General features: G+C 46.1%; 3 protein-coding genes across 7 annotated transcripts in view; 2 read left to right on the top strand and 1 right to left on the bottom strand.

Annotated features, from left to right (window-relative positions):
* Positions 1 to 7,120, bottom strand: part of U2SURP (U2 snRNP associated SURP domain containing) — a 46,243-nt gene extending 39,123 nt beyond the window's left edge. For 3 of the 5 annotated variants that reach the window (XM_090147344.1, XM_090147345.1, XM_031596284.2), the window contains exons 1-2: positions 6,964 to 7,120; positions 465 to 512 (exon numbers count right to left, since the gene is read on the bottom strand). In XM_090147344.1, the coding sequence (XP_090003470.1) occupies positions 465 to 512; positions 6,964 to 7,008 (93 nt within the window). In that variant the 5' untranslated portion in view covers positions 7,009 to 7,120. Of the gene's footprint in view, positions 1 to 464; positions 513 to 5,548; positions 5,729 to 6,963 lie in introns of all 5 variants that reach the window. The other 2 variants (XM_090147346.1, XM_031596283.2) reach the window with 2 other exon arrangements.
* Positions 7,121 to 16,684: 9,564 nt separating this feature from the next.
* PAQR9 (progestin and adipoQ receptor family member 9) lies at positions 16,685 to 18,496 on the top strand. Its single transcript, XM_031596206.2, has one exon. The coding sequence runs from the start codon at positions 16,923 to 16,925 to the stop codon at positions 18,174 to 18,176; it is 1,254 nt and encodes a 417-aa protein (XP_031452066.2). The 5' UTR covers positions 16,685 to 16,922; the 3' UTR covers positions 18,177 to 18,496.
* Positions 18,497 to 19,894: 1,398 nt separating this feature from the next.
* The window catches only part of PCOLCE2 (procollagen C-endopeptidase enhancer 2), a 46,364-nt gene continuing 39,528 nt past the window's right edge, over positions 19,895 to 26,730 (top strand). The window contains exon 1 of the mRNA XM_090147343.1: positions 19,895 to 20,637. Within this exon, the coding sequence (XP_090003469.1) occupies positions 20,483 to 20,637 (155 nt within the window). The 5' untranslated portion in view covers positions 19,895 to 20,482. The remainder of the gene's footprint in view (positions 20,638 to 26,730) is intronic.

The following is a 26,730-nucleotide window of genomic DNA, read 5'->3' as shown; positions in this document are numbered from 1 at the left end:
ATGAAGTACTGAAATCCCAGTTTCACAGATAGTAAAAACATTTTCAAAAGAGTTTTAGGAATGATTTTCTAAATTGCATCAAGAAAAGCAAGTCATGAAAAATATTCTATTCCTTCATTAGAAGTTTCTGCTGTCATAACTTGAATAATGCTTTCGTACAAGCAAGTCAACTTTAACATACGCTGACTTAATTAACCAGCTAGCATTTTGAACTATGCTTCAGTATAAGAGAAACATGAAGAAGCAGTGGAAACTATATGCATCTGTTACAATGCAACATCCTTCAGTAGACCTTCCTACGTTCCTGGCTGTTAAAAACTTTCAAGGAACTTTTTTTTTTTTTAATACAAACATCCATATTTCATTTACAAACATCTACAGATTATGCAACAGGGTTTGTCTGCAATAAGCAGTTTTCTTTGGAGAGCAGCCCTTTTTCATTTAAAAAAAACATTTGGCCTTACATGTGTATCAGCAGACCCAGTGTTATGTACCGCATCTGGAGCTCTGACCTGGAGAGAGAATGAAGAGGAGGTGAGACACAGAAAAAGAAAACCAGGCAAACAAACTGCTTCCTTCTGATTCAGTTCTCTGCAAGTGACTCCAGGTTCAAGGTTCACATACTCAAGAAGGACAACACGCACAAAGTATTTCAGTGACATGTTTGAATACTGCCATAGCACCCACAGAAGTCAAACAAGGGACTACCAATAAAAATACCTAAATTTTCACAGCTCAATTTTTAAACTTGCCATTAACACCATTTCAAGGAAAAAAAAATGAAGTCTACTACCAGGAATCTGTCAAGTTGTCATTAGACTGCTAAAGATTACACTGTTCTTGAATACACATGCCTTACTACCATAAAATCATTCCCAAACCTGCTCTCAGTGTGGTGCACATAGATGCAAGCCAGCTCAAGATCATTAAGTCCAATTTGTGAATATTCATCAATTAACTCTATTACCCTAAACTAAATGGTGACTCAAGTTGAAAAAACACATAGTAGTCATGCATGCCCAGCTGTCAAATTTAATGCAGTGTTGGAACTATGAACAAGAATTCACTCATCTACAGCTCTACAGCTTTCTTTGAACACTTCCCTATCTTTCCAGACAATTATGCAGTATTCCATCTGTGATCTAAAAACAAGTGATAAACAAGTTGCCAAGGCCCAGAGAGACAGCACTCAAGCTGGATGATCCTTAACAAGTTTTAAACTACACATCTCACACATACTAAATGTTCTGTACTACTATATATAGTGTACGAGACATGTACTTTCTTTTTGTTACTGTTCTGTATTTAAACTCACTCCTCTTTTTATAAAATCAATTCTAGGTTATGTCTATAAAATCATGTGGAGGTGGTGTTGGGCCTTTTTAAAATCAGATTTGAGATTCATTTAAGTGATACAAATTCCAGCAAACAGAACTGAGCAAGTTCTGAAGTTATGTAATGCCCGAATTCCAGAAAGCCTCACTAATGGAACTTCTGCTGTTAAGACAGAACTGCTCGATGAAGAGCTCATATGTAAATAGAAATTTAAAGTCAAAATAAAAGATTTTCCTTAGCCAAAGTCTATTCATTAGTTACAAAACACCAGCATTTGTTACCAGGAATTTACAGCTTCTATCAGAACTAGCACACCGTGCCTACCCTCAGCCTTCTTGACCAGAAGTCAAGGCATAACAAAGCATGAGGGAGGCTGGTTGGGTTTTATGGCATCAGAAGAATGAAAGTAACATTTCTCAATTCTCTTTGTATCACAGAGGAGTTTCGAAAAGCAACAGCATCCAATGAGGCCAGGTGCTGGGGTACTTCTACGGAAGACGAGAAGCAAGGCAGCTTACGCCATAACATGCAGCACCCAGGCCCAACACAGTGATGTTTAAGACACAACAGATGACATCCTGAGGAAGGACGCACAGAATTCCCCAGGCACTACCTCCATTTCTCCAGCAGCCCTGCAGGACAGCTCTGGAAGGCCTCCGATGCAGGCCTGGTGACCAGCAGGCTCCCATGTGTGCCCACACAGAGGCATGGCAGCTCCTAGCCTGCCCCAGGGCCCTGCCCCACAGCACCACTTCTGCACCAGCTGAGCTTCTGCCAACGAGCACCCCAACAGCTTCCAGAAGCAACTCTAGCTTGCTCCAGAAAACACACAGAGCCACAACATTCTCCTCCTGACAGTGGTTTTTTTTTGTTTTTTTTTAAGGTCTATAAATTTAGCTCATGCCTTTGACCATCCAAGCAACTGTACTCACATGGAAGCAAAAAACTGAAGTAATTCCTGACACAATTACACATCGCTATCTGTCAGTTTCTAAATAACAGCAATTAAAGAAGTCTAATTTAATACTTGCAGCACTGCACTCCAGCTGCACTGCCTTGATGTGAGGCGCAATGTCTCCCTCCAGGAGTGACATCAGCTGGGTTGATTCAATAGAATAACTGAGCCCTGCTAACATTCTCAGAGATAAGCAGTTCATGCATTACCTACCCTTGTTTACACCCACAAGAAGATTCTTTTTTCCTCTTCTAATCAGGTTCAGCAGCGCAACTCAATCACAGGAAGAGCCACCCTGCAGCCCTCTCCAGCAGCTGCTGACCTGAGAGATGAGGACAGCTCCTCTGTGCCTACCATGCTGACAGAAAGGCTGTGCTGGGTATCCCTTTCCATAGCTGCCAGCATAAGGAGCTTACACAAGTCCTCATTCCCAGGTCACCACCACCAACACTCCACGTGAAACTGTTTTTCTTCAAAAACATCACAGTAAAACACAAGCAGATTCTTCTCCAGTTGGATCAGCCTCCATTTCTTCCTCTGCACGGGTCCCTCGAAGACTTTTGCCATCATAACTGAAGCAGCAACGCAGGCTGCTTCAATGCCATTCCGAGAAAGAGCAGTTCTGAAGGTCAGGTTGCTCAGAGCTCTACCCCTGAATCTACCCAACTTCAATCAACCTTCAAATGGCAGAAATATATATAGTAGAAAGAGCACATAAGTGGAATTTGCCATAAATTCCTACCAGGAAGTCAAGACTGAGACCAATATCTCAGATTTCGACGCTTAAGTTTTATTCCAGCTTCACAGCAGCTTCCAAAGAAAACACAAAAGAGATGACTGTTCTTCCAGATCTTTCCTGTCAGCAAGCTACGCGCCCAAAAACCAGCTCTTCACACTATTCCCAGATTTAGCAACCTTTGGGTAAAGCTGGCATGATGACATTACTTCACAAATGTTTAAAATATGCTGTACTACATAAACGTTTAAGCTAATATTGGTGCCATTTTGTAAAACATCAAAGAACAAAAGCTGCCCATAAAACACAGCATACGATCCCACAGCCATCAGACTCTGGATGCTATCTTTAGAACAATAATGGCTGCAAGCTTGAACATAAATCAAAGTCCTGCTCCTGCGAAACTCACAGCCCAAGGGTAAAGTGGTTATGCACAATTCTGGTTACCTCTCACTCTTGCTCCGCTTCAACACCCTCCTTTCATTCTGCTCCCACACCAGACAACTGATCTCCAACAGAACTAGATCACTTCTCCCACTCTAGCTGATCACCTGGGAACGAGATGCCTGGGGAAGGTCAGCCAAACCAATTTCTTATTCATAACAGGCTGCCCCTCCAATTCCATCCCCCCAAAATTATGTCAAACCACCTAGAGAGGACAGTGTATGGGAAGGAAAGCATTGCTAAGGCTGAGAACAGTTGGTGTCAGCACAACCACCAAGGGAATGCCAATAGAATCACATCTCCAATTCAGAGGTGTTAACCCAGCAAGGGCAGTGAGGTTTCCCAAACCAACTTGCCTTTTTTTATCCTTCCCTTCTCTATCAAACAATCTAGGAAACAAATGCATGCAAACACCAATGAATTAAATTTTATAGCTAATCTACTTACTCATCACATTTACTACAAGAGTACATAGTAGAATTATTCACTGTTTAAACAGACATCACTTGCACACAAAAGCCAACAGAAAATTGCAAGGGATGCTCTTCCTTTAGAACTGATAAAGGTTGGCTTAGCAACAGGGATCAATATATTAGCTTAAGGACCAATACATTAGTTTAGCAAAAAGAAATTGTGTGTGCTAGTTCTAAAACTTTCCAGTTTAGCTTCACTTGGTATGTGAACACTCTTGTTTTTCTGAACCTTAAACAGAGAGGAGCAGCCAATATTCCATTTTCTACTGTTCGAGAGGATATTGAAAGTGACCTCCAGCTACATATCCATCAACACAGGAATGTATTCACGCCTCTCCTCTTCTTCACAAGCTGAATAACAATGCAGAAGACCACAGGTACCACCATCCTGCAGTATGCTACACCTAACTGGAACTCATACTTGCACAGATTTTTCATTGTTGCCCCTCATACACTTCAAATTATCCATGAAGGCTGTCCAGTCACAAGAGCCTTGGTTCTTCAATGTTTTATTGATGCATAACATTAAAACAAAAACAAAAGCCTAAGAAATGCATATAAGATTAGGTAACGTCCTTAACACTTTTTTTTTTTTAAATGAAAAATGGGAAACCTGTAACTCGATCCCAGTGAATAATAACCTCCTTTGTCATGTGGTACCCAAGTGGTACCAGATCACATGCAAGAGCAGCAGACATGCAATACAGTTACTGCTCTTAGAAGATGTAATAAGAAACTGGCAGAGTCATCCAAGCAGGTAATAGTTCATTATATCGATGTTACAGAACAGAATTAGATTCTGCCATTTTAGAACTACATCCTACAACGAGCTCCCATGTAGTCTTTGGCAACCTCTATTTCCTCCTCCTTCATTTTGTCATCCATTGCTAGTTATAGAAACCTTAGGCACACCTTGTTATCCTAACCTTAACACGACAGGTGAATAGATGATGCTCTTACAGCACATTTCAGATAAGACGCTCTCAAATTTATTTAGGTTATAAAAAGCAGCTACCAACCATGGCAACACAGGCAATGGATGCTCCTAGCCCCAACCATCTCAATGGACAGCTTTCAAACACTGAATCAAATAGACAACACTGGACTGAAATAAACTTGATGATAGTCTCTAAAAGTGAATATATATATACTGCAAATCAGTGCTTGGACACAAACACCAGAGAACAAACATCACATGTTGTGAATGGGAGGAACTGCAAGTTTTAAAGCCTCCAGTTGCCAGGTCACCAGACTCAGAGCACAGGAAACACATCACAGTGCTCCTTCCAGAAGGCAGGGTGGAAGCCAGCAAGGGAACATCTCAAAATTGCCAGTAAAATACATTCTATGGAGTCTACAAAACATATCTTATGTTTTGCACACGATGCACCAAAGGAAATGGCACCTAAAACTCTGATTTTGCTCCTTAAGTAAATAAATTTCTTTCAAAAATCAATATGTTGCACAATTACTTGTAGAAAGCAATCAAAATAGTAATAAAAGCATCCCATGTACCATTATTTTCTTTGCTACATACAATAAACATTGATGAAAGGTCTACAATGTATAGCATGAGAAAAAGACCACTGGGAACACAGCACTTGCCTCTGAAGTAATGGGAAACTGTGAATTGAGGTGGAACTGCAGGGAGATGGCAAGGTATAGGGACTCCTGGGAACTCCAGGTCTTGAGAAATTAACACGTATTTGTTCAACATTACAGTCTGCCACTGATTTCAGTGGGATGACTTAGTATGAAGGACAGTCCACACATATCACTGCAGAACTGAGGAAAGTGTTTTTTTTTAAATTATTATTATGAACTTGAAAATGGGCATCAATACAGAAATAATACACTGATAAAATAAATTTAAAAAGCGTAACTGTTAAAAGGAGGGGATTGTACGTGAGCTGCTTTGCACACCATGCCATTGGCTGCAGTACTCTATAAACTATAATTCAATGCCTAATGATACTTCTAATTCCACAACCCCTGGCCCCCTGGAAGCCTCTCCACATAAATTATGACCTCTTCTGCTGCTGAAGTTCTGTATCCAGATCCTGCTCACAGTTCCAAGCCAAAGGCAAGATGCAAAAAATGCTTCCTGACAATGCTTGGAATAGGCCATGAAAGGGAAGCAAAAATAAACTCCCTCTCTAATGCAAACACTCTTGGTAATGAAATCTCAGCTGGTTTCCAAGCAAAAAAAGAAGAAAAAAAATTAAAATAATTAAGAAATCCTACTTTAGATGAATAACAAAAAAATGAGCAAAAGAACATTTATCTCCACAGCACCAGAAATTCCCGTGCCAAAAGGCAGATTCTCCCTCGACCAGTTTCCACGCACACTATGGGGGGAAGAAAGAAAGAAAAACAAATTCAAGAAAAGAAGAAGAACGGTCAGGAAAAGGAGTTCTGCCCTTCCGGTCTAAGATCTGCCAGGCTGAGGGAAGCAGACAGCAGCCGCAGCCCCAACCCGCGGGCTGCCTGCAGCCCACCGCTCCGCGCCGCAGACGGGACGGAGCACGAGGGAGGCCCGGCTCCGGGCTGGCGGAGGCGGCCGCGGACACGCCGTGCGCAAGGCAGCGCCGCTGGGGCTCGCGGCCCTCGCAGCCAACACAGCCTTACAGCACACGGAGCGCGCGGCGAAAGGCGCGGAGAACAACGCAACGCAGCGCTGCCGCCCCCCGCGGCCGAGGAACAGGGATCGCTCGCCCGTGAAAGCCCGTTAGAAGCCTGTTAGAAGCCCGCGGCCCGGCGCCGCGCGGACGCCCCGCGATGGCTCGGGCCCCGACCGCGCCGCGCCGCCCGCTTCCCGCCTCTCCCCGGCCGGGCCCGCGGTCCCGCCGCGCAGGAGCGGGGCCGGGGCAGGGACGCAGGGACTCGGCAGGCCGCGCCGCCCGCGCCCGGCCGCCCCGCCGCTCCCGGTCCCCGCCGCCCCGCCGGCAGGCCGCGGCCGTTACCCCCCCGGCGATGGAGCGGGCTGCCGGGCCTCGGGCCGCCCCGCGGAACGGCCTCACCTTCCCACTGCCTTTCTGCGAGCCGCCGGGCGCCTTGTCCGCCATCTTGCCTCTCCCTTCGCTCAGCCCCGGCGGCGAGGAAGCGAGCGCCGAACCGCGGATGGCAGCGGAAGGACTCCGCCCGCTCAGGGCGGGCAGCCGAGAGCCGAGACGCCGACGGGGCGGCCTGCGCCGGGCGCCGGGCGTGCGCGCCCCCGCGCCGCCCCCCGCCCGCCGTGCGCGTGCCCGCGGGGTTCGCGCCGCGCCCCGTCCGCCGCCCCTGTCCGCGGAGCGCTGAGTCGCCGTGCCGCTGTCGGCCCCGCGGCCGCGTGCCGAGGCGGGACCTTGCTGCACACTGGGGCACGGGCCTGGTCCGAGCGTGTTAAACTCTGGAAAAACAAATTTCTTCCCGTCCTGCGGGGGACCAAAGCTGGTCTGACTTCAGTCTCCGCCAGGGCGGGCCTGTGGCAGATGCCACCTTCCTGGAGGTACAGCGGCCGTCACACGGCGCCGGCATCGGACCTGTCTAAAAGCCCGCTCTGTTCTCCGTGAGTCGATGCAGTGGCGCGGTGCGGTTACCCGGAGATGCCGGTGAGCAGCACCTCATCACACCTGGCGCAGGGCACCCCGGCAGGCCCGGCGTGGGTATTCTACAAACAGCAGAAGCGTTGCAAGAGCTGTGTTGGAACCTGAGCCCCTCACAGGGCGGCAGGGCCCAGCTGTGTCCTTCACCTGCTGCACCCACAGCAGCACCCCAGAGCAGGGAACCCATGGCTCCTCGGGCCTCACCGTGCCAACAAGGGGAAGAGCATCTCGGGTGAAGGCCGTGAGCTGGGCCTGTCCTCATGCCACCTCCTCAGTGGAGAGCCAGGAGCAGTCCAGGCTGCACGGACATGGCTGCGTCCCACTCTGCTTGCAGCTCTTTGGTCTAAGTGCTGTCTGTGTCCCATCTGGGGCTCCTGCTTTCACGTTAGCAGGGAAAAACCCAAATGAAGTCGCTAGGCAACCCCAACCTGCTTAGCAACCAGCCTGAGAGGCAGTCAGTCACAGCCAGCACCCACCTGACACCTTCCTGTCCCTAGGCAGCTATTCCTGGGCACACTGCTGCATTTTTGGGAGGCACCACCAATCTTTACAGCTGCTGTGAAGGACACACGGTCACACACGATGGAAGGGGTCTCTATTAACATAAAAAATAGAGGTCTGCACTGCCTGAGTCCCTGGGAGGAGAGACAAAGGCTGATCTTGCAGGGTCTTTTCCAATCGCTGGGTGTTTTCCCACAAGAGCTTCAGAGAGAGCAGCAGGGAACAACTCACCTACCCACAACCAACCTGCTCTCTGCGTGTGGCACAAACAGGATGGCAGAGCGGATCCTCTATTCTTGGTCGTGATACCACAACACCATGGCAACTTTATTATTGAACACTGCTAAGTGGATATTGTGACCAGAAGTCACCTTACATTTTATATGACACCTGTGTTCCCTTGTTCCTATGGGTTCTCATCATAATGTAAAAGATGCTGGAGTTGTGGTAATGCTTAAGGAAAAGGCACAGAAATGAATGAAAGTTTTAAATCCACCAACTCCTAACGCCTACAGTCACGTGAGCCACAGTAGAGAGCAGCCTACGCTAATAACTACATTTGGCAGTGCAGATAAAAACCAGTATGATATGTTTAGATTAGATTAGATAATAGGAGGAAATTCCTTACTCAGAGGGCAGTGAGGTGCTGGCACTGCTGCCCGCAGAGCTGTGGGTGCCCCATCCCTGGAGGTGCTCAAGGCCAGGCTGGATGGGGCCCCGGGCAGCCTGAGCTGCTGGGGGGCATCGATCACTTCGAAGCTCAAGAAAAGGAGAAACATCTCATTCAAAAAAAATTGAAAATCCTCGTCAGTGTGTTTGAATAGAAACGCAGACAGAAATAGAATTCTGCAGGCAGAATTACCTGCAGCCCTCCTGCGTGCGGTGCACAGCGGCAGTGCTCGGGGACAGGAGCCGCTCCAAGGCTCAGAGCAGCGCCCGGGCTCCAGCAGGGGCCGCGCGGGGCCGCAGCTCAGAGCTGCCCGCCGGCAGCGCGGGGTCAGGCGGGGCTGTGGCGGCTGGTGGCGTTCAGCCGGCCCGGGCGGCATTGCTCAAGGGGCGGGTTCTCCCCGTGGTGTGCTACCTGCTGCCTACACTGAGCGATTATAAATGGGGCAATATTGCTGCTGGGAGGGGCAGCGGATCAAGCGGCGTGGGCCCAGCTCTTAAGTGCTGCTTCCACTAGTAACTGGCATGGGGAAATAACCAGAAATCACGTGCGGGGAATCCTGTGTGCTCCACAGATGAGCTCCCCGCTGCTCAGAATGGGCAGTGATATTACAGTGATGATATCCTGTGATTTCTGCTTCATGACTCACACCAAAAAAAGGAAACCGACACAAATAACTACCTAGATACTAATTGCTTCACTATTCCAGCCAAGTAAGTGCTTGGCCAGATAGTGCTACTGCAACTGAGAAATCCATAAGGCAGACAGATGGGGGTCACGTGGCAGAAATATGCATGTCTCCCTCTACCATTTGCAAAATAACTATGCAAAAATGATCCGGTAATGGATTGGGAGTAAGGATCAAGAGATATCAGATGTTTAATGAGCTCCCTTCAGAAGGGAACTTGATTTAAATATCGCAAGTGTTTACCTGCCGCTCCCACAGCACTGTACCAGCACCCTCCCACCTCCCACCTTGGTGGATTCCTCTCCATTTCTGCAGCTTCCTCCACCGCCTGCTGAGCACCCCCAGTCTGAAGTGGAATCACTCCTGGCTTGGGAGCAGGAGGGAGAAGGAAAACCCAGCTGTTGACAGCAGAATTTGGGGGCAATTGCATCAGTCCTTCTACGCTTTGTTGTACTCCAAACTTGCCCATAGAGAAGCCTTTCCGCAGGAAGGAATGCTGTTAGCCAAGAAGCTTTAGGGGTGGATTAGGCAGGCTTCTGTTGTTTCAGAATCCCAGCAAAGTCCTTTTCCTCCATCTTTCTTAAAGAGAAAGAGATTATTAAGAACCACTTCAGCAGATTGAGGAAGCACAGGATTAGTGTCATCCATTACATCCTTTGAGTTTTGTCTTTAATGTGGTAGTAGAAACAGGTGCAGCACTGAGCTGAAAGCAAACCAGATGGGAACTTGTACTGGACAGAAGGAGCACTTTGGGCCATGGGAGGAGGGACAAAATCTGCTCAGCTCTCCTGGGAATGTGCTGATAAACCCGGTTTGAAAGAAGGACTGACGCTTCTGGGTAAAAGCAAACATCAAACTGGAAAAAAGGAACGTGCCCTTGGATGCTAGGAGTTTGGGGCCACTAATGTTTCAAAAATTTGTGCTCCATTTGGCCTCAATCCCTTTATTTAATCCACCTCATTAATCCTTTTTAATTATCTACTTCATTGTAGAAATCCTCTGCTTACCACTCAGCTTCTATGCTCCTTTGTAATTAATAAACTGCACCAATTAAGGGAATCATGATCCACTGCATGCTGTGAAAGGGAAAAACAAGAAATGCATAGTTGGTATTCCACAGGTCATCTCTACAGATACTTTTTCAGAATGAACTATACTGAAACTGTGCTATTTATAACACATCACAATAGTACAGTAGCAATCACATACAGTTAGTAAATGGCATTATGCCCTGGGCTGGATGGGATGGGAAGGGAAGAATGCTGTGAGATGCATAACTCCATGGAGGATTCATGCTGGAAAGGGTAGACGATAGTAGTAAAAAGGAAATACCAGAGATTTTTCATTATAATGAAGCAGATCTGGTTTTATGCAAACGTGGGAGTTATTAACTGTTTTTATAATGACAGATATAATTAGGCATTGATAGGGAAAATCATGAATTATCTTAAATAATGAACACTAAATTACACTCAGTAAATCACGCTGCAGTGCACTACGCTTGTCTTTCTGCCTGTTTTATCCCCACTTCCACAGGAGCTCTCTCACCATTTTTGCTCATTCCTCTCACCTCAGGACAGATCACAGCTCTGCTGCTCCAATCCTTTACAAAGGTGTGTATGAGGGGACAGGGAGGATTTTATGTGCCATGGATGTTCCTTGCCCTGTAGCAATGAAAGCACACCTGAGGGCATAAGAATAGCAGATCAGGAGTAGGACAGAAATGTAGCTACAGGGTGGACAGGTTTGTAACCCTATGTTTTTGTACTCTCAGTAATGGCTCACAGATCCCTAAAGCCACTGTCACTGTGTGCTGTTTTCCCATCGCATAGGCAGCAGTTTCCCAGTTTCTTTTTCCTTATTCTACCTTCTACGTCCTCCCACCTCTGAGACTAAAAACCATAGGTAAGAGTTCCCAAAATAGGCAGAAGGATCCTCCCCTGCATACTCACTTGCTGTTGGAAGCTGAGTGTGCAGCATGGAAGAAGAGCAAGATAGAGAGGAGATGCATCAGTACCCACGGCCAGAGCAGCTGCAGCTTGGAGACACTGGACTGCAACTGGGACTCCCTGAATAGTAAAAAGAAAAAAAAGCTTTAGAACGTGTCTGAGTGAGAGCAGTTTGGATCCTAGATTCCCAGCGCCTGTTGTGCCTCCTTTCTGTCACCTGGCTGAAGTCTCCTCTGCATTGCTTTATCTCCCAGCGCTGCTGCACTGCCTTCTCTTAACTCTACATCCCGCTCTAGTCCTGCTTTGCAGCTGCTTTCCCTTCCCAGATCCCGCTGCTCTTCTGGGAGATGTGCTTTATTGTTTTGAGAGTTTCTTTTCTCTCTCTGGGACTCCTCAGTCTGATTATAGGGGCAACATCAGACTTCGCTATTTAGCAGAGAAAGGCCAGTATTTTGCAGTGTGTTCTTCAGTAAGGCTTAATTCCAAAAGTTCTTCTGCAACTTCTTGTCACAGAGAATTAACCTATGTGGATGGAATCCAGATGTGAAGATTTACCAGCTGCTTAAAACCATGGAAATTCAAGCTGAGTTCAACAGCACCTTTCCTTTCTCCATACCAAGAGTCCCTTCTTTGAGTTTACCAACAGTGATATCAACTTGTGCTCTGGAAAACTCCCTCACTCAATGTTTCAGTTAGCTGTGCACATGCAAACAAGCAAGTTTTCCTTGGCCATGCATTTTGCAAGTGAGGGTTCAGCCCTGCAATCACTCACAAAGGACAAGCTTACTTTGTTCTTGCTGTAGGCACCCTGTAGGTAGGACAGTGATGGATTCTGATCATGGGGAACATTTGTGAAGTATGCATGCACCCAGTATGGTATTCTTCATCACAGTGAAACTAATTACACTGCAGTACTTATGTTCAGGTTTGCCAGTGTCCATAAGAACACAAAATCTACCCCCAATCTTTAAAAAAAAAAAAAAAAAAAAAAAAAAGGCATTCAGATAAACTTTCTTAAAATGTGTTGGGATTCATTCTTCCAGATTGTCCAGTATTTAGCAATTATCTTGCTATTTCCCTTACCATACCTATCTTTTCTAACCTCCAACTATAGCTCAGGCTTTAAAATCCAAACATCACTTCCACTTTGCTTATCTATTAGGGAATTATATTTATAAAGTATAATTGGCCCTTGTTAGTTACTTAAGAAGGAGAAAATGATGCAAGGATTCCTGTTTATCCAGTCTGAACATGACTGTGGGGTAGATGGCTAAGGGCAAGTTAACCTCTTCAGTATTAGATCAAAGCACTATGCCTACGCAATTATTACAAAAGATCACATTCACTACAGTACAAAGTTACCCATCAAGACATTATTTTCAAGAGACTGATACGAAGTTGAGAAGGGATAAAAAATCACAGGGAGGAAAATGTTTGTGTGACTCTGTATGTTCCATCAGAGAAACTGCAAGTATGAGCTACATTAGACAAAGCGAGATGAGGCTAGAGCCTCTCTTTCCTTAAGGTTTACTCTTTTAAATAAATACAGCCAAATTCTGCCCTCACTTGTGGTCAGTGGGGTTCCACGATGGATGTCAGAACAGTCAGACGTACTGGAGAGATGTTAGTGAAGAAGGATAAAATCCAGGGCACACAGGTTAGATGTTTCTACTCAGAGAAAATTTCTTACTAAGAAAGAGATTAGTAAAATCTGTCTTGAAGGTTGAAATATAGAAAAGGCAAAAGAAGTGAAAGAAAGAGCATTTTATGTCAAAGTATTACCATAAAAGAGATTCCTTCTGATTAATGTTTGCCACTCTGAGTGGGCTGAGTTGGATGAGGCTGAAGGTGTATCTCCAAAAGCACTGTAAATCTGCCAACCACCACAGCGTTTGCTAACACGCAGACTTCCTCTCTAGCTGTAGAGTTAATTTCTTTACTCGCTCAGAAAGACAGTGGATAACAGGAGGGCTAAGCAGGACCTCCTCCCAAGCATGCTGTATAAATTAGAGCGCAAAAGATGAAATTTTCTTTTTTTTCTATCTGAAAGGCATAATTTCATTGTGGATGGTTGAAGTAATTCACAATATTTTACAGGGCTTGTGATATTTTAGACAAAATGATACATTGTGAAAGGACTTCAAATATGAATAAAATGAAAGCATACTGTAGAAACAAATCCACTTGGTATTTTGGGAAAACTTTTTCTTTGTTCATACCAGCACTGATGAATACTACCTCCCATTATTTACCTCATTAGACAATGCCTTCATCAGAGTTTTAAGAGTCTTCTCAAAGGTTATTTCGAGACAAAGCCTGCAGAACATTCTACACATGCTAGAAGAAACCCAGCTATATGCTGATCATGCCCTTCTAAATATAAACCCTCTGGTTTAGAGCAATGCACTGAGGCTTCTTCACACACTACAGCCTGTGGACTCCTCTCAGTGACCTCCAAATGCCCTGACTTTCCCTTCCCTACCACATAATAGCCAAGTAATACTAACCTTGATGGACTACACACAAATAAGAGGCTATTTTAAGGTTGTAAGAGCTTTAAATTGTAAGGTTCCCAGTACACTACTCCAGCTGGCTTGCAAACAGAATAACTAACCCTACATAAGATGTATACGGCCGTCTTTATGAAAGCCCAGTCTGTCCTTGGAGATCATTCTCTCCCGTGAGACAGCAGCCTGGAAAAAAAGGAACCAGACTGCTGGTGATTAATTTCATTACTGTGGCTCCTACAGCTGTGTTGGACTCACTTGGAAATGACATGAACAGTGATCTTTAGAAGCTCTGAGATCACCATGGCACTTTCTGTCCAGACAAGGAGACCCAAATCCTACATGTGTGACATTACCTAAGCACCTGGCACAAACCCAAGCTTGTGCCCACACAGAGGCGGAGAAAAGGAACTTGCAATTTATCTGTAGTACTGCTTGTATTTATATATAACAGCATTAACAGGTAAACCCACAGGAACAAAGCAAACAGAACCAGACAGTGATCATGACCCTGTCCTTCTTCCAGAGAAGTATTTGCATTTAGCCCACAGCGCAGGCTGCATGGGGACACAGCCTAGAGATACAAGGCAGGACAGAACTGGCTGAGCTCACAGCATTCTTTTACCTATTGCCAAGGAGCACAGGGACTGTGCAGCATCTTCCTGTCTGACCCCAGCACTGGAAAACTGAAAGTTTCCATCCCAGAGAATATTATCTTAGGACATTTTAAAATACTACAGGAAGACAAGAACAATGGGGAAAAGTTTCCAGACATTTATCTTCACTTATGCAGTGACAGCAATGCATATCTTCACCAGCACCCAGACTGTCAGGTGCCACTGTGGATCCGGAACCATCAGCAAATTCCACGTGCTGATCCCCAGCAGGGCTACTTCCCACAGAGCCACAGACCCAGTGGGTGTTTCTCGCAGGAAGCCAGGAGATAGGCAAGAGGACTAAATGCCTCCTGCCTGTGGGAAAGACAGAAGTGCCGAACGAGTCCTGCTGCTGCTGCTGCAGCTCAGCACTTCCATCAGCAGTGGATGCTGCTGTTGTTTAGACCATCTGTCACAACAGCTGCTGATGCTTTTCCAGCAGGCTCTTCAGTGCAGGTCTGAACCACGTGGCTCCCAGCCACCTCTCCATACCTAACCTTGAGGAGGGAGGCTCACTTTGGCCTGATGCCTAAGACCTGCAGTGGCATTCACTACCAGAGATGAAAGCATCGCTTAGGAACCACACAGCAGGGTGGGAGCAGGGCAGGGAGGAGACATCTGGCTGCCAACCACCTCACCAGTGGGGACAACCACAGTGACACAGCCCATGGGCAGCATCTAGCCTGTCTGCTCCAGGGGCCTCTTCAGCCCATCAGAAGATGGATTTCTGCCAAAGACTGAGCAGTTTAACCCTGAAGAGCCTTTCTTCTCCCTAAACCACACATTGCAGAGCACACAGAGCACCCTGCTCACCCCAAGGACTGTTGTCCCTGCAGGCTGCCAGGCTTCCACCTCCCACCCTCTAAAATGCATGGACATCAGAACACGTTAGGCCTGTTATCTAAAAAATAAGTCCCTTTGTTTAGTATTTTACTCTACTCATTAACTTCCCAGTACTGTTTCAGCTGTGTTTATTTTCCTAGGAGGACTTTATTTTTGTAAAGATTACAAGCAGTGCCATCAGCGTGCCCTACTTTGGACAGTTCCGTAACATCAATGTTTTCCTGTAATGAAAAATGCACTGAACATCACTTTCAGCAACACATTTTTACTGCTTCTTTTGTGCCAGTTTTTAAAAACACTTTTCTGGTCACCTTTATGTTCACAGTACTCACTATCAAATAGAAGATTTTAATAAAGATCGTAGGGTATGGTGCCCTAATTACGCTGTACTGAGATTATACTACACGAGTTTACATATATATCAGAATATTGTAGTGCAATAAAGACATATGAAAATGAATGCACAGGATGTTTAAGACCATTCATATGTGATGAAAGCAAACAGAAAGGAACACGTGGAAGCAGCAGAGAGCATCCCCATGCTCCAGCTGCCACCTGAGCCTGCAGGTCACTTCACTTTCTGTGCTCTCTTCCCTTTACCCCACACTCGTTACCGCACAGCAACACGCTGCCACTGCTTTCCCTGGATTTATATATTCTCATTATGTAACCGTGCTGCTTGCATAACCGCACGGCTGCTAAGTGCGGGATTTGTGTAAGGCTCGGCCCCGCGCAGCCCCGGCGGTCCATCACTGCGCCCCTGCGGCCCGCAGCGTGCCGCTCGCACAGCAGGGAGAAGATGGGGGCCCGGTGTGTCAGTGTGACATACACACACCCTTTGAGCCCGGGCCGCGACCGTTCAGCCTAAAACAGCTTCTGCGTTCGCCGCATGACAGAACGTCACCGAAGAAGCCGACCTCGGTGTAGCGCACGCGGCAGAAACCGCATCCGCCGATGTCCCCCGCCCGGGGGCACCGCCAGCTCCTCGCTGCCCGCCGGGGCACGGCGCGACCCGCCGGGGTCACCGTCCTCTTTGTGGCGCCTTCCGCCCCGCCTTTGTCACCGGCACCGCCGCAGCCGATGAGCCGCGCTCGGCGGTGCCACCTCGGCAGCCGCGCGGGTAAGGAAGGCGGTGCCGCGCCCGCCGCCCGCTCCGCGCACCGGGAGCTGCTCGGCTCAGAGCCCCGTGCCCGGCGGCTCGCGTGTCCCCGCGCCGCTGTCCCCGCCCGCCCCCCGCGGCGCCCGGCGGAGCTCCGGTCGAGAGGGGGCCGCCGAGGGCCGCCCCGGGGCCGCGGCCGGGGCTGAGCTCCGCCGGGCACCTCCGCGGGTGCTCTCCCGGGGGTCTCCCCCGGGCCCGGCCCGCAGCCGCCGCCCCCCGCCGGGAAACGCGCGCCGCGGCCGCATCAATCATTAACCGCGGCTCGGGTGACCGACGCTCCCTCCCCGGGAAACCGTACCCGGGGCGGCGGGGGCGTCTCTCCCGGCCCCCCGGGCGCGCTGGATGCGCCGCCGGTTTCCAGTTACCGCGATGCCGGGCGGCGGGGCGGGAGGAGGCGCGGCGGTGCCGCCGCTGCCCGTGCTGCAATGAGTGATGCTGCCGGGGGCGGCGGCGGAGGAGGAAAAGCGCAGAGCCACCGCGGCTCCTCCGCCGGCGGCTGCGGGAGCGGCGGCTCCACCTCGCCCGGGCGGCGGCGGCGGCGGCGGCGGCGGCGGCGGCGGGCGGCGGGCGGCGGGCCGGGGGCTGCCGGGGGTCCGGGGGCCGGCGGGGGCAGCATGCCGGGGACCGAGGGGGACAAGGAGGAGGCGGCGCCGCCCGCCCGCCCCGCCGCCCTGCTGCGCTGGGACGAGGTGCCCGAGGACTTCGTGGAGTGCTTCATCCTCTCGGGCTACCGACGGCTGCACTGCTCGGCGCAGGAGTGCCTGGCCTCGGTGCTGCAGCCCACCAACGAGACGCTCAACTTCTGGACCCACTTCATCCCTCTGCTGCTCTTCTTCAGCCGCTTCGGGCGGCTGCTGCTGCTGCGGGGGGCCGGGGACGTGCCCTTCCACCACCCGGCTCTGCTGCCCCTCTGGTGCTACGCCTCGGGGGTGCTGCTCACCTTCGCCATGAGCTGCACGGCCCATCTCTTCAGCTGCCTCTCCCCGCGCCTCCGCGCCGCCTTCTTCTACCTGGACTACGCCTCCATCAGCTACTACGGCTTCGCCAGCACCGTGGCCTACTCCTACTACCTGCTGCCGGGGCTGAGCCTGCTGGATGCCGGCGTCTTGAGCCGCTACGTGCAGCAGCAGCTGGGCTGGCAGCTGGACTGCAGCCTGCCCATCGCGGCCTACCGCGCCATGGTGCTGCCCGTGGCCCTGGCGCTGGCCGTGGGATGCACGGCCGCCTGCTGCCGCAGCCGTGCCGCCTGCTGCGCCTACCCCTTTGCTGTGCGCACCTTCGTCTTCGCCATGCCGCTGAGCATGGCCTGTCCCATCATGTTGGAGAGCCTCATCTTCGACCTCCGCACGCGCAACCCCACGCTTTTCGTCTACTTCTACCGCCGCTACTTCTGGCTGCTGGTGGCTGCCTTCTTCAACGTCAGCAAAATCCCCGAGCGGATCCAGCCAGGGCTGTTCGACATCGTGGGGCACAGCCACCAGCTCTTCCACATCTTCACCTTCCTCAGCATCTACGACCAGGTGCACTACGTGGAAGACGGGCTGGCTGAGTTCCTCAAGGCAGCCCCGGCCGCTCCCACCTACCTGGGCACCGTGGGGTACATGCTGCTGCTGACGGTCTGCCTGGCTGTGGTCGTCAGGAGGTTCCTCAATGTCGCAGACCTCTGCAAGCAGGACTGACCTGCTGGTGGCCACCGTACCCTTGGGCTGCAGACGGTTGAGCTGGTGACCTTCACACTGGTGACCCTCAGACTGGCCCAGCCGTGTCCTGAAGATGCTGTGAACCTGGGGGAAAGACACCTGTGGAAGAAGGTTTCCAGAGAAAACGGCGGTGGTGAAACTGCTCGTACTCTTTAAACTACTAGGTTACCAGGGGAAGCAAGCAAACGCTTACTGGTATGTTGCTGCTTAGAGTATAAGCTGAAATAATTAAGCTCTGCTACTAGGAAGAATGCATGAACTGTGAATGCCATTTACTAGTTCATAACAATTAGGTTTAAACTGGCTGCGTGTATATATATATATATTTATATAGGGAGCTATTTATTTCTTAGCTACATATATATATGTATATATATATACACCTGAAGACACACTAGTGCAATGATTGCTGATAGACTTTTAATCAATTCCTGTGTGAAATTTCCTAGCAGATTATGCACTGACATTTATCTTCCTCTGTGATACTGTAACAGGCCTTTGCAGCCACATACTGGATTTTAAATGCAAACAAATTAATAGCTGTCGATACTTTTTAAGGCCTCACAGCCTTTTTCAGCCAGGGAACATAACAGATTTAATAGAGAGCAAAACCAGCTGTGAATTATTACAGAATTACCAGTTGACGGAGAGACTTTAATTAGACGGGCAGTGAAGCTTGAGTGGTTGGTGTAGCCGCTCGGATTCTACAATATAATGCAGGGATATGTAAAAGAATTGAACCAGAAAGGGATCAGATGGTTTTAAAGTGGGGGCGGGGGGGGAAGAAGGGCAGTGCATAATGGCACAGCTCTTCCCCGGCATGTCAGGAGCATCTGTCACATTCACGGGGTTGCTAGGGGGCCCCTTTATCTTCCCCAGTAAATCACCCCAAAATCAGCCCTTCAGAATCAAGGTCAGATGCCAGACTTTCTATAAGGCCCTGCCAAGCTCGGTGGGAGTTCTGTGGATGTAAAGAGAATAAGTGATGCATGAGATCTTATTCTGGGTCTTTTAAAGAATTACATGGAACTGGTGTCTTCTGCTCCTTAATTAGAGCACTCTGACAAATTTACCATCCAAAAATTAGGTGCTGAATATGAGTTCAGGACCTATGAGCACTGGATATTGACACTTTCATGTAATTCCCTGCTTTTTCCTATGCTGATCAGTTTGGGCTACAGCTGGGTGCTTTGAAGTCCTCATCCATTACCTTCAGGGGGGTTCAAAGAGAACAATTACAATTATTTTCCAAAGCAGTGTCTTTTCTCAGCAACCCAGGTAATATCGTTCTCACACCACAAACAACTAACCATAGATTTAACTTACTCTTCATATAAAGAGAAATTTTTTAAACTATATGCAGATTTTAAACAGATGCATTTTGATTTTGTCAGACAGAACAAGTATCAAGTGTGCAATAATATTTCACAAGGGGTTACAACTTGAAGTTCAGATGTGAAACTGCTGTGTACCCCATTTTCAAAAAGAATGGTGGTACTTCCTTGGGAAACACTGATGTCATATCGCACAATAGCACAGTGCTTCTTTAACTCAACCTCTTTGCTTCTATTGTGGGAATACTTCTGCTTGCATCTTTCCCATTTTCATGGACTTGGCATCCAAACTCCAAGTGTATGTTTTGAGTCCAGTCCCATAGTCTTCTGCAAGACAAAGTCCCCTTTGTTTATAACAAGAGTATAGGAGGGACTGTAGCTAGGGATTATGAGGTCATGTCCTTAATATGGGTCAGAATCATCACAGAAACCAATAATTGATATGTCCTGTACCAGTGTCAGACTTGTGAAAATTTCCCTGTGAAAGCATACAAGCTAAAGGAAAATACAGGTCTGCTTTATTTTGCTTTTTATCTTAACCCATTTTAACAATAGTAGATTGGATCTTTTAGATTTTTGATAAATAATGAGAATGGCCTAACAAAAATATGTGTTCTTTGCCAGCAGCAATTCTGTAATTTGTGGTGAGGTCACATACGGTCTCTCAGAGAGACTGGTTAGAATTTTCAAAAACAGTGGCTCCCAGTCTGTGACCTCTTGTTTTACCACTGATGGTCCATAAAAAACAGCATTCTCTGTGTGGCTGTCTGTGTTTTGTTTTCATTTGTCAACCTGCATTGAAAGGAAATGAAAAATACACAAAGTATTGTTAAGGTTGAATATTTTCAGTGACTTTTATCATAATTATGGCATTGCTTTATTGAGCTGCCAGTAAAGCAGAAAACGATTTGCACCATAGGAGAGGTTGGTTTATGGCGCTGTCGTGCTTTGATGTGTCTTTTATACCATGAAGAAAAGAAAAAAAGAAAACCAAACAAAAACAAACAAACAAAGAAAAAAAAAAAACTGGAAGCTCACACCAGAAAGCAAATGGATCAAGACCTGCAACCATGCTGTGCTATGAATTTCCACAACTTCAGAAGGAGGTCAGTATCCCTGAGATGTACTGTATTCAAGTTAAAATAATAGATGCATAATGGTCAAAGCCCAAATGACTCATCCAACTTTCAAAACGAATTATTTAGAAATTGCTTGCCTGGGAGATGCCACTGGCATGTACAACCAGCAATTAAAAACTAGGAAAAAAATCAGAAAGGCTGGGGACAGTAAATCTGAGCACTAGCAAACAGCTTAGAAACAAGTGACAATAAAAGCCAAATGTAAAAAAAGGTTGTTAAAGCATACTGCATAATGAATTATAGTTGTGCTTGTCACTCACAATGTAGAGGACATCTCAAGAGGCAATGTCAAAAAAGGCTGTTGCTAACTTGTAAAAATACATTTGATATTTGCAGTTAGGCCACACAGGGTCGTCTATATATATCTCAACTACAGATAACAGTATAAAGGTTGGATTGCAACCAACTGCAATTTTACTGGAATCTTTGAGCGTCATAACCGTTGGCTGTGAGGCCCAGTCGCACTGCTGATTTGGTACCAGGACCTGGTATTTATTGAGAATATTGATTCACTTGAAACATTTCTATTGGCAAAATGTTGAGGCACATGCATGAGCCCGAGCACTTTGTGGAGTTATTTGCAAATGCTGGTTGCAGGTACTGCTCTCTGAGCCTCTGTAAGCAGACTGTGTGTATAGGAGCCAATGCGTGAAAGGAGAAGTGATTCATTTTAAGGAATTCTAATGAACACTTGTTCATTTGTCTGTTTGTTTATATGTGTCTGTAAACTAAAAAGTTACAATGAGTGCACAGAATATCTAGGGAAATGCTTCTTGAGTGTATATGTATTCAGCAAGGACAATATTGTGCAGATAATTACTCCGTTTGCCATGTTCAATAGCAAGTCTCCATGAATAAGGAGAAACAAAACTGAGTTAAAGAGATTAAAAGTGGAACAAGACATGTATATTTATAGTGCTTGAATTTGCTCTTGTAGAAGCCAGTGTCTGCATTTGTGTGGCTTGTAAGGAGGCAGGATCTCTGATTTGAAAGCACACATGGCTGAATGTCCATAGGCACATCCAGAGCTCAGTCAGGAGGTCTGACCTGCAGGCCAGATGCACAAGGACATCCTAAAACAAATTTTTTTTGCTTAAGTACCTGTCATAATATTTTTATCATCTGGGTACTTACCATAAGGTCTACATTGTGGTTAGGGAGCAAAGAACTCCATAGCTCATCTGTAAAACCAAAAAGGTTTTTCGGGCTTTTTGTGGTAGAATCTGAAGGACAGGCTGAGTACAAGGGGACAGCCAGGAAATGCACATGTGTTTGTCCTTCTCTGGCCAACGCTGACCTTCAGGCTGACATACCTGTGCAATACGAACTGACTGTCAATGGGGTCAGTTTCCAGAGTGTTGGTTTTGCTGGTGACACAGTCACTTCCCTTTGCAATTAGCATGTGCTTAGAATTGCAGTCAACATACTGGCAGATACTGGTGAAGCCTAGCTTCTGGGCACATCGAGGTACCTGTAAGCTTCAAGCTCATCTTTGTGTAAGATCGATATACCTGGTCTGCAGTTATTAGCCCATGTTCCCATGTGATGGAATGCTATTTCTTCTTCTGCAATGTATTAATTTGAATGTCTGCACAGCTGTGAGCTGCTTCATTAGCAAGACTGGAGCCTGCACTCTGGAAACAAAGGGGAAGTTTTCATCTGCATGCTGTGCTTGTAGAAATTTAGCAGTTAGAAGTAGAAACACATTGGTTTTACTAAAAGTATAGTTTTGCTTAATTGTTCGAGTGTTATTATTTATACATTGAATCCAGATACTATGTTTCTGTCAACAGTACCCTGACAGAAAATGACAGTCTGAAAGTTTTACTTTATATTTAAGTAAGCTTTCTGAGGCAGCACATTCATAAAATGTTATTGCACTTAGTTGATTACCATCCACATGCCTTACAGAAACAAACCATACCTGTATTAGTTGTCCAGGTTATACTGTTTTTCTTTGCCTGGGAGTGTAATGATGACCAAGTGGCCTGTAACAAGCTGAGGAGTCAGGCACTCCTGCTTTCTCATCCTTGCTTTGCCACTGCTGTTCTGTAATCTTGGGCAAGTTATTTGAACTGTGTTCATTTTAAATGAATTTAATTCATGTAAATCACTGGAATAGTACCAGGGTTGAATGTGACCCTCTGTGTCTCAGTTTCCTCTTCTGTAAGATGGGGAGAATATACCTTACCTACCTCGCAGGGTTGCTCTGAAGACTAGCTAATGTTTGTAAAGCACTTAAAAATGCAAAGACCCTCCTAGGTGCTAAGAAGAAATATTGCTGAACTCCAGCAGAGAGAATGTCATATATTCAATTGTTCCTCATCTCATTCAGAGAGGAACATGAGCGTTACTAGACCATGAACTCTTGGGACAAACCCTCATTGTTGTCATACTCCTGGGAAGTTCATATCCCACATCCTTCGGAGTCAATGGCAAAATTTCCTCTGGCTTCAGGCAGGGGGGCAGTTGCAGTCTAAAGCAGTAGTAAAGAGGCTGACTAAATACATAATTGTCAGGAGTAAAGAGAAAATATACGTGAGCTAAGTAGTTTTTCTTTTCTGAAATTCTCACTGGTGACTTGTTTGTATTGAAGGCCTTGTTCATTTAGCCATGGGTTGTATTGCAGTTACTGTGAAACAACAGAGCGAGATTTCCAATCAGTGTCTGTAAAAGTAGGATTATGGCTCAACTACCACTGGGAATTTCAATCAACTTTAAGCTACTCCTTATCAGAGCAAAAAGACCTTAAGTAAATAAAGCTTGTAAAGAATTATGTAATCATTTGGGAGTGTAAATTTACATTGATCATACAGGCAGCTTTTTTTCCCCTCTCATTTCCCAAACTCAACAACATGGAACCAGTCCTATTCTTAAGCAAAACTGAATTTAGGCCTTCTTATCACTTATGAGTACTCTACCATGGAGCCCTGACTACTCATCCCACTAACCCACACTGCCCTTCTCTTGGAGCACCATTGAGTAGAGGGCAATGTTTTTAAGAGCTTTTCTAGCTGGCAGTGGTAGTGAACACAAAAACAACAACAACAAGAAAAAAAAAACAACAAAAACCAACTACAACAAAAATATCAACAGATTTGAGTGATTCATCAAGTCAAAGCCTCTAATCATAAGGAATTCACTCTATCCAAATAAATTCTTTGCATCTGTTACACATCTGTAAGTCAGGGCTACACAACCAACACCCAAGTTACACCTGAGACTGTACCCTCTTCTCAGGTGAGATGCAAGATGCTGAGGAAACATCACATGGGCTGAAAGATACAGATCTCTATTCAAGATGTTTAATGTTTTGGAGCTGGATGTGGAATCAGTTATTTTCACAACTTGATTAGACAGATGCTGTTTCATTCCACTGAATTCAGTAATGAATTAACGACTGAGGCAAAGGAAGTAAGCTTTGGCTCAAAGTTGCCTGTAAGGAAACACCAGCAGACTGCTGCTTTCAGGGCAATTGCTTCCTGGCTGACCGTACTCGCAAGATGGAGGATTCTGAAGTAGTGCTTCACTGTTTTGTGTGAATGCCTAAGGATTTGTGTTTGTAGCTGGGGGGGTAATAGTGTGAAGAAACAGTTTATAGCAAGTCAATTTTTTCTGTCTGCTAGAGATTCAAGCACGCTTTAGAAAGAGGTATCACATTTAAGGGTCTGTGCATGCAATGAACAAAAAGTGTGAGGTTTATTTGATTCTGTTGGGAGGGGTTGAAAATTTACTCTTTGTACACTTTTGGATGCTGACAACCGTATATGTAATGACTATGCATTTTTAGCAAAAAAAAAAAAAGTGTGAGCTATAAATAAAGTTGATTCTGAGTACATTTTTGTAGAAATAAAGCTTTTTTTCATTTCTTAATATATGTTAGTGTGACATCTGTAGGATCCAGAAACGTATTGAATACAGTTATCTTAAACATAGATGTAGCTTAACTACAGGAACTTCCAGCCACTGTATGGTGATTTTGGCATTACTGAAAACTGTATCACAGCACAAGTATCACTCCCATTTTATTGCCTTTCACATTATCAAGTAACAAAATGGCACAATGTTGGGTTTGGTTGTTTTTTTCTTTGCATTCCAAAATCTATGCTAACCAATCCATAGTACGAATCTCTGGTATGTTAAAATTCATCACTATTAAAGTATATATCAAAATAGAAATATATTAAATGTGTAAGGAGATCAGCGTTCTGCCAAACTCTGCTCACTGAAGCATCATGAGGTCGGTATCAACAACTATGTGAAGAATCACAATGAAATATTGACTGTGAAACAAAGAGTTCTATTTGGCATCAAATAAAAGTCTCCCATTTGGCAGAGTAGGAATGTTCCAAGTGGCAGAGTATCTTTTCCAGTCAGGCACCAAAAAGCACTCAATGAACTGCAGTTACATAGCGGATCTGCTGTAAGCCTTCTGTCTCAGTATTTAGAAAGATGTGATGCAGCCTAACATAATCGCAGGCACTTGCTGATACTGATGCAAAATCCTTTGCAAACTGAAGTTCAGAGAGTTTGGGATATGGACACTGGTCATCCAAGTACAGATCATTCTGAGTATGACTATACAGAGTATACATACAGAGGCAAACTGTAGGATCTTACAGTGGAGGCTTGTGAATTCTTTCAAAAGCTGTGTAATTGTTGAGAGTTCTTCATATGAAAAGGTTTCTTATTTGTAGATTGTTCAGCTCATTTAGAATATGGTAATGAGCCCAGCAAAAATATCCATTGCCAGCTCACAAATAAGCAAATGCTTCAAAAGACTTCATCCTACTGCTGTTATCATTTAAGACCCCTTCATAAAGTTAATAGTAGACTCTGAATCTGACTGCTGGACATGCTGGAGGAAAACCTCACAAAATATATGGAGCCACTGAGAATCTCAAAATAATGAGCAGAACAGAAAGCACCAAAGTCACTGATAGGGCAAGGAACTCAAATAGGTTAGGATCTCATCCTTCAGCTGAGGATGAGCTGAGCTGCAGCTATTGCTCTGTAGCTGTTCTGATTTCAAAATGGAAATCTGAAGATAATATCTATATTTTATTACCATAATATCACTTCTCTGACAAATGGCCTAAAAGTCTGGAGTATTTGTACAGAAAAAAAAAAGAAATCTAATAGACAGCTTCAAACGTCTCAGTACAGCTGCAGGATAGTGTATTGTTAATAGAATCTATAAATGGAGACAAGGCTCAAAGACATAGACTTGTTAGAGCAGATTCAGATGAGGGCCACAAAGTGACTGGAGCACCTTCTGATGGAGAAAGGCTGAGAGAGATGGGGTTGGTTAGCCTGGAAAAGGGAAGGCTCCAAGAAGAATGTACAGTGGCCTTCTGATATTTAAAGTGGACCTGCAGGAAAGATGGGGAAGAACAGTTTAACAGGGACTGTTGTGACAGAACAGGGGGATAATGGCTTTAAACTTATAGAAGGTAGATTTTCATTAGATATTAGGATGAAATTGTTTACTAGGAACATGACAGGACACTGGAACAGGCTGTCTAGAGAAGCTGTGGATGCCCCATCCCTGGAGGCATTCAAGAGCAGGTTGGATGGGGCTTTGGGCAACCTGGTCGAGTGAAGTTGTCTCCGCCTATGGCATGGGCATCATAGCTAAATGATCTTTAAGGCCTTTTCAAACTGAAATCATTATATGCTCCTATGATTCATTAGAAAATGAAAAAGCTGGTGAAAATGAAAAGCAAACCAGTAGTACTACAAAGGCTAGCACTTGGTCTCAGTGATGAGAGCCTCTGGGGCAGACACTACAGATGTACTCCTTTGCATCAGAAATCCCTATTACAAGGCAGGTTTATTATCAAGAGGGTCAGTACAGTACACTGACGTTAGTGGGGAGCTGAAAATATTTCTCTTGCCAGGGAGCACAGCCTCTGGGTATTTTGTACGTGTTTTATAGGAGAATAGCAACAACAATATTGAGCAGTCCTTCTGATGAAACATTTTTATAGAGTTAATTCTCTAATTTCTGTCTCTCTTGCTCCCCATATCTAGTCCTTTCACGTTCCTCTCAACTGGACA

The sequence above is a fragment of the Phasianus colchicus genome, chromosome 10, assembly GCF_987193195.1.
Source record: "Phasianus colchicus chromosome 10, bPhaCol1.hap1.1, whole genome shotgun sequence".
NCBI lineage: Eukaryota > Metazoa > Chordata > Aves > Galliformes > Phasianidae > Phasianus > Phasianus colchicus.
The sequence above is the reverse complement of the archived record's forward strand: the minus strand, read 5'-3'. Positions and strand labels throughout refer to the sequence as shown.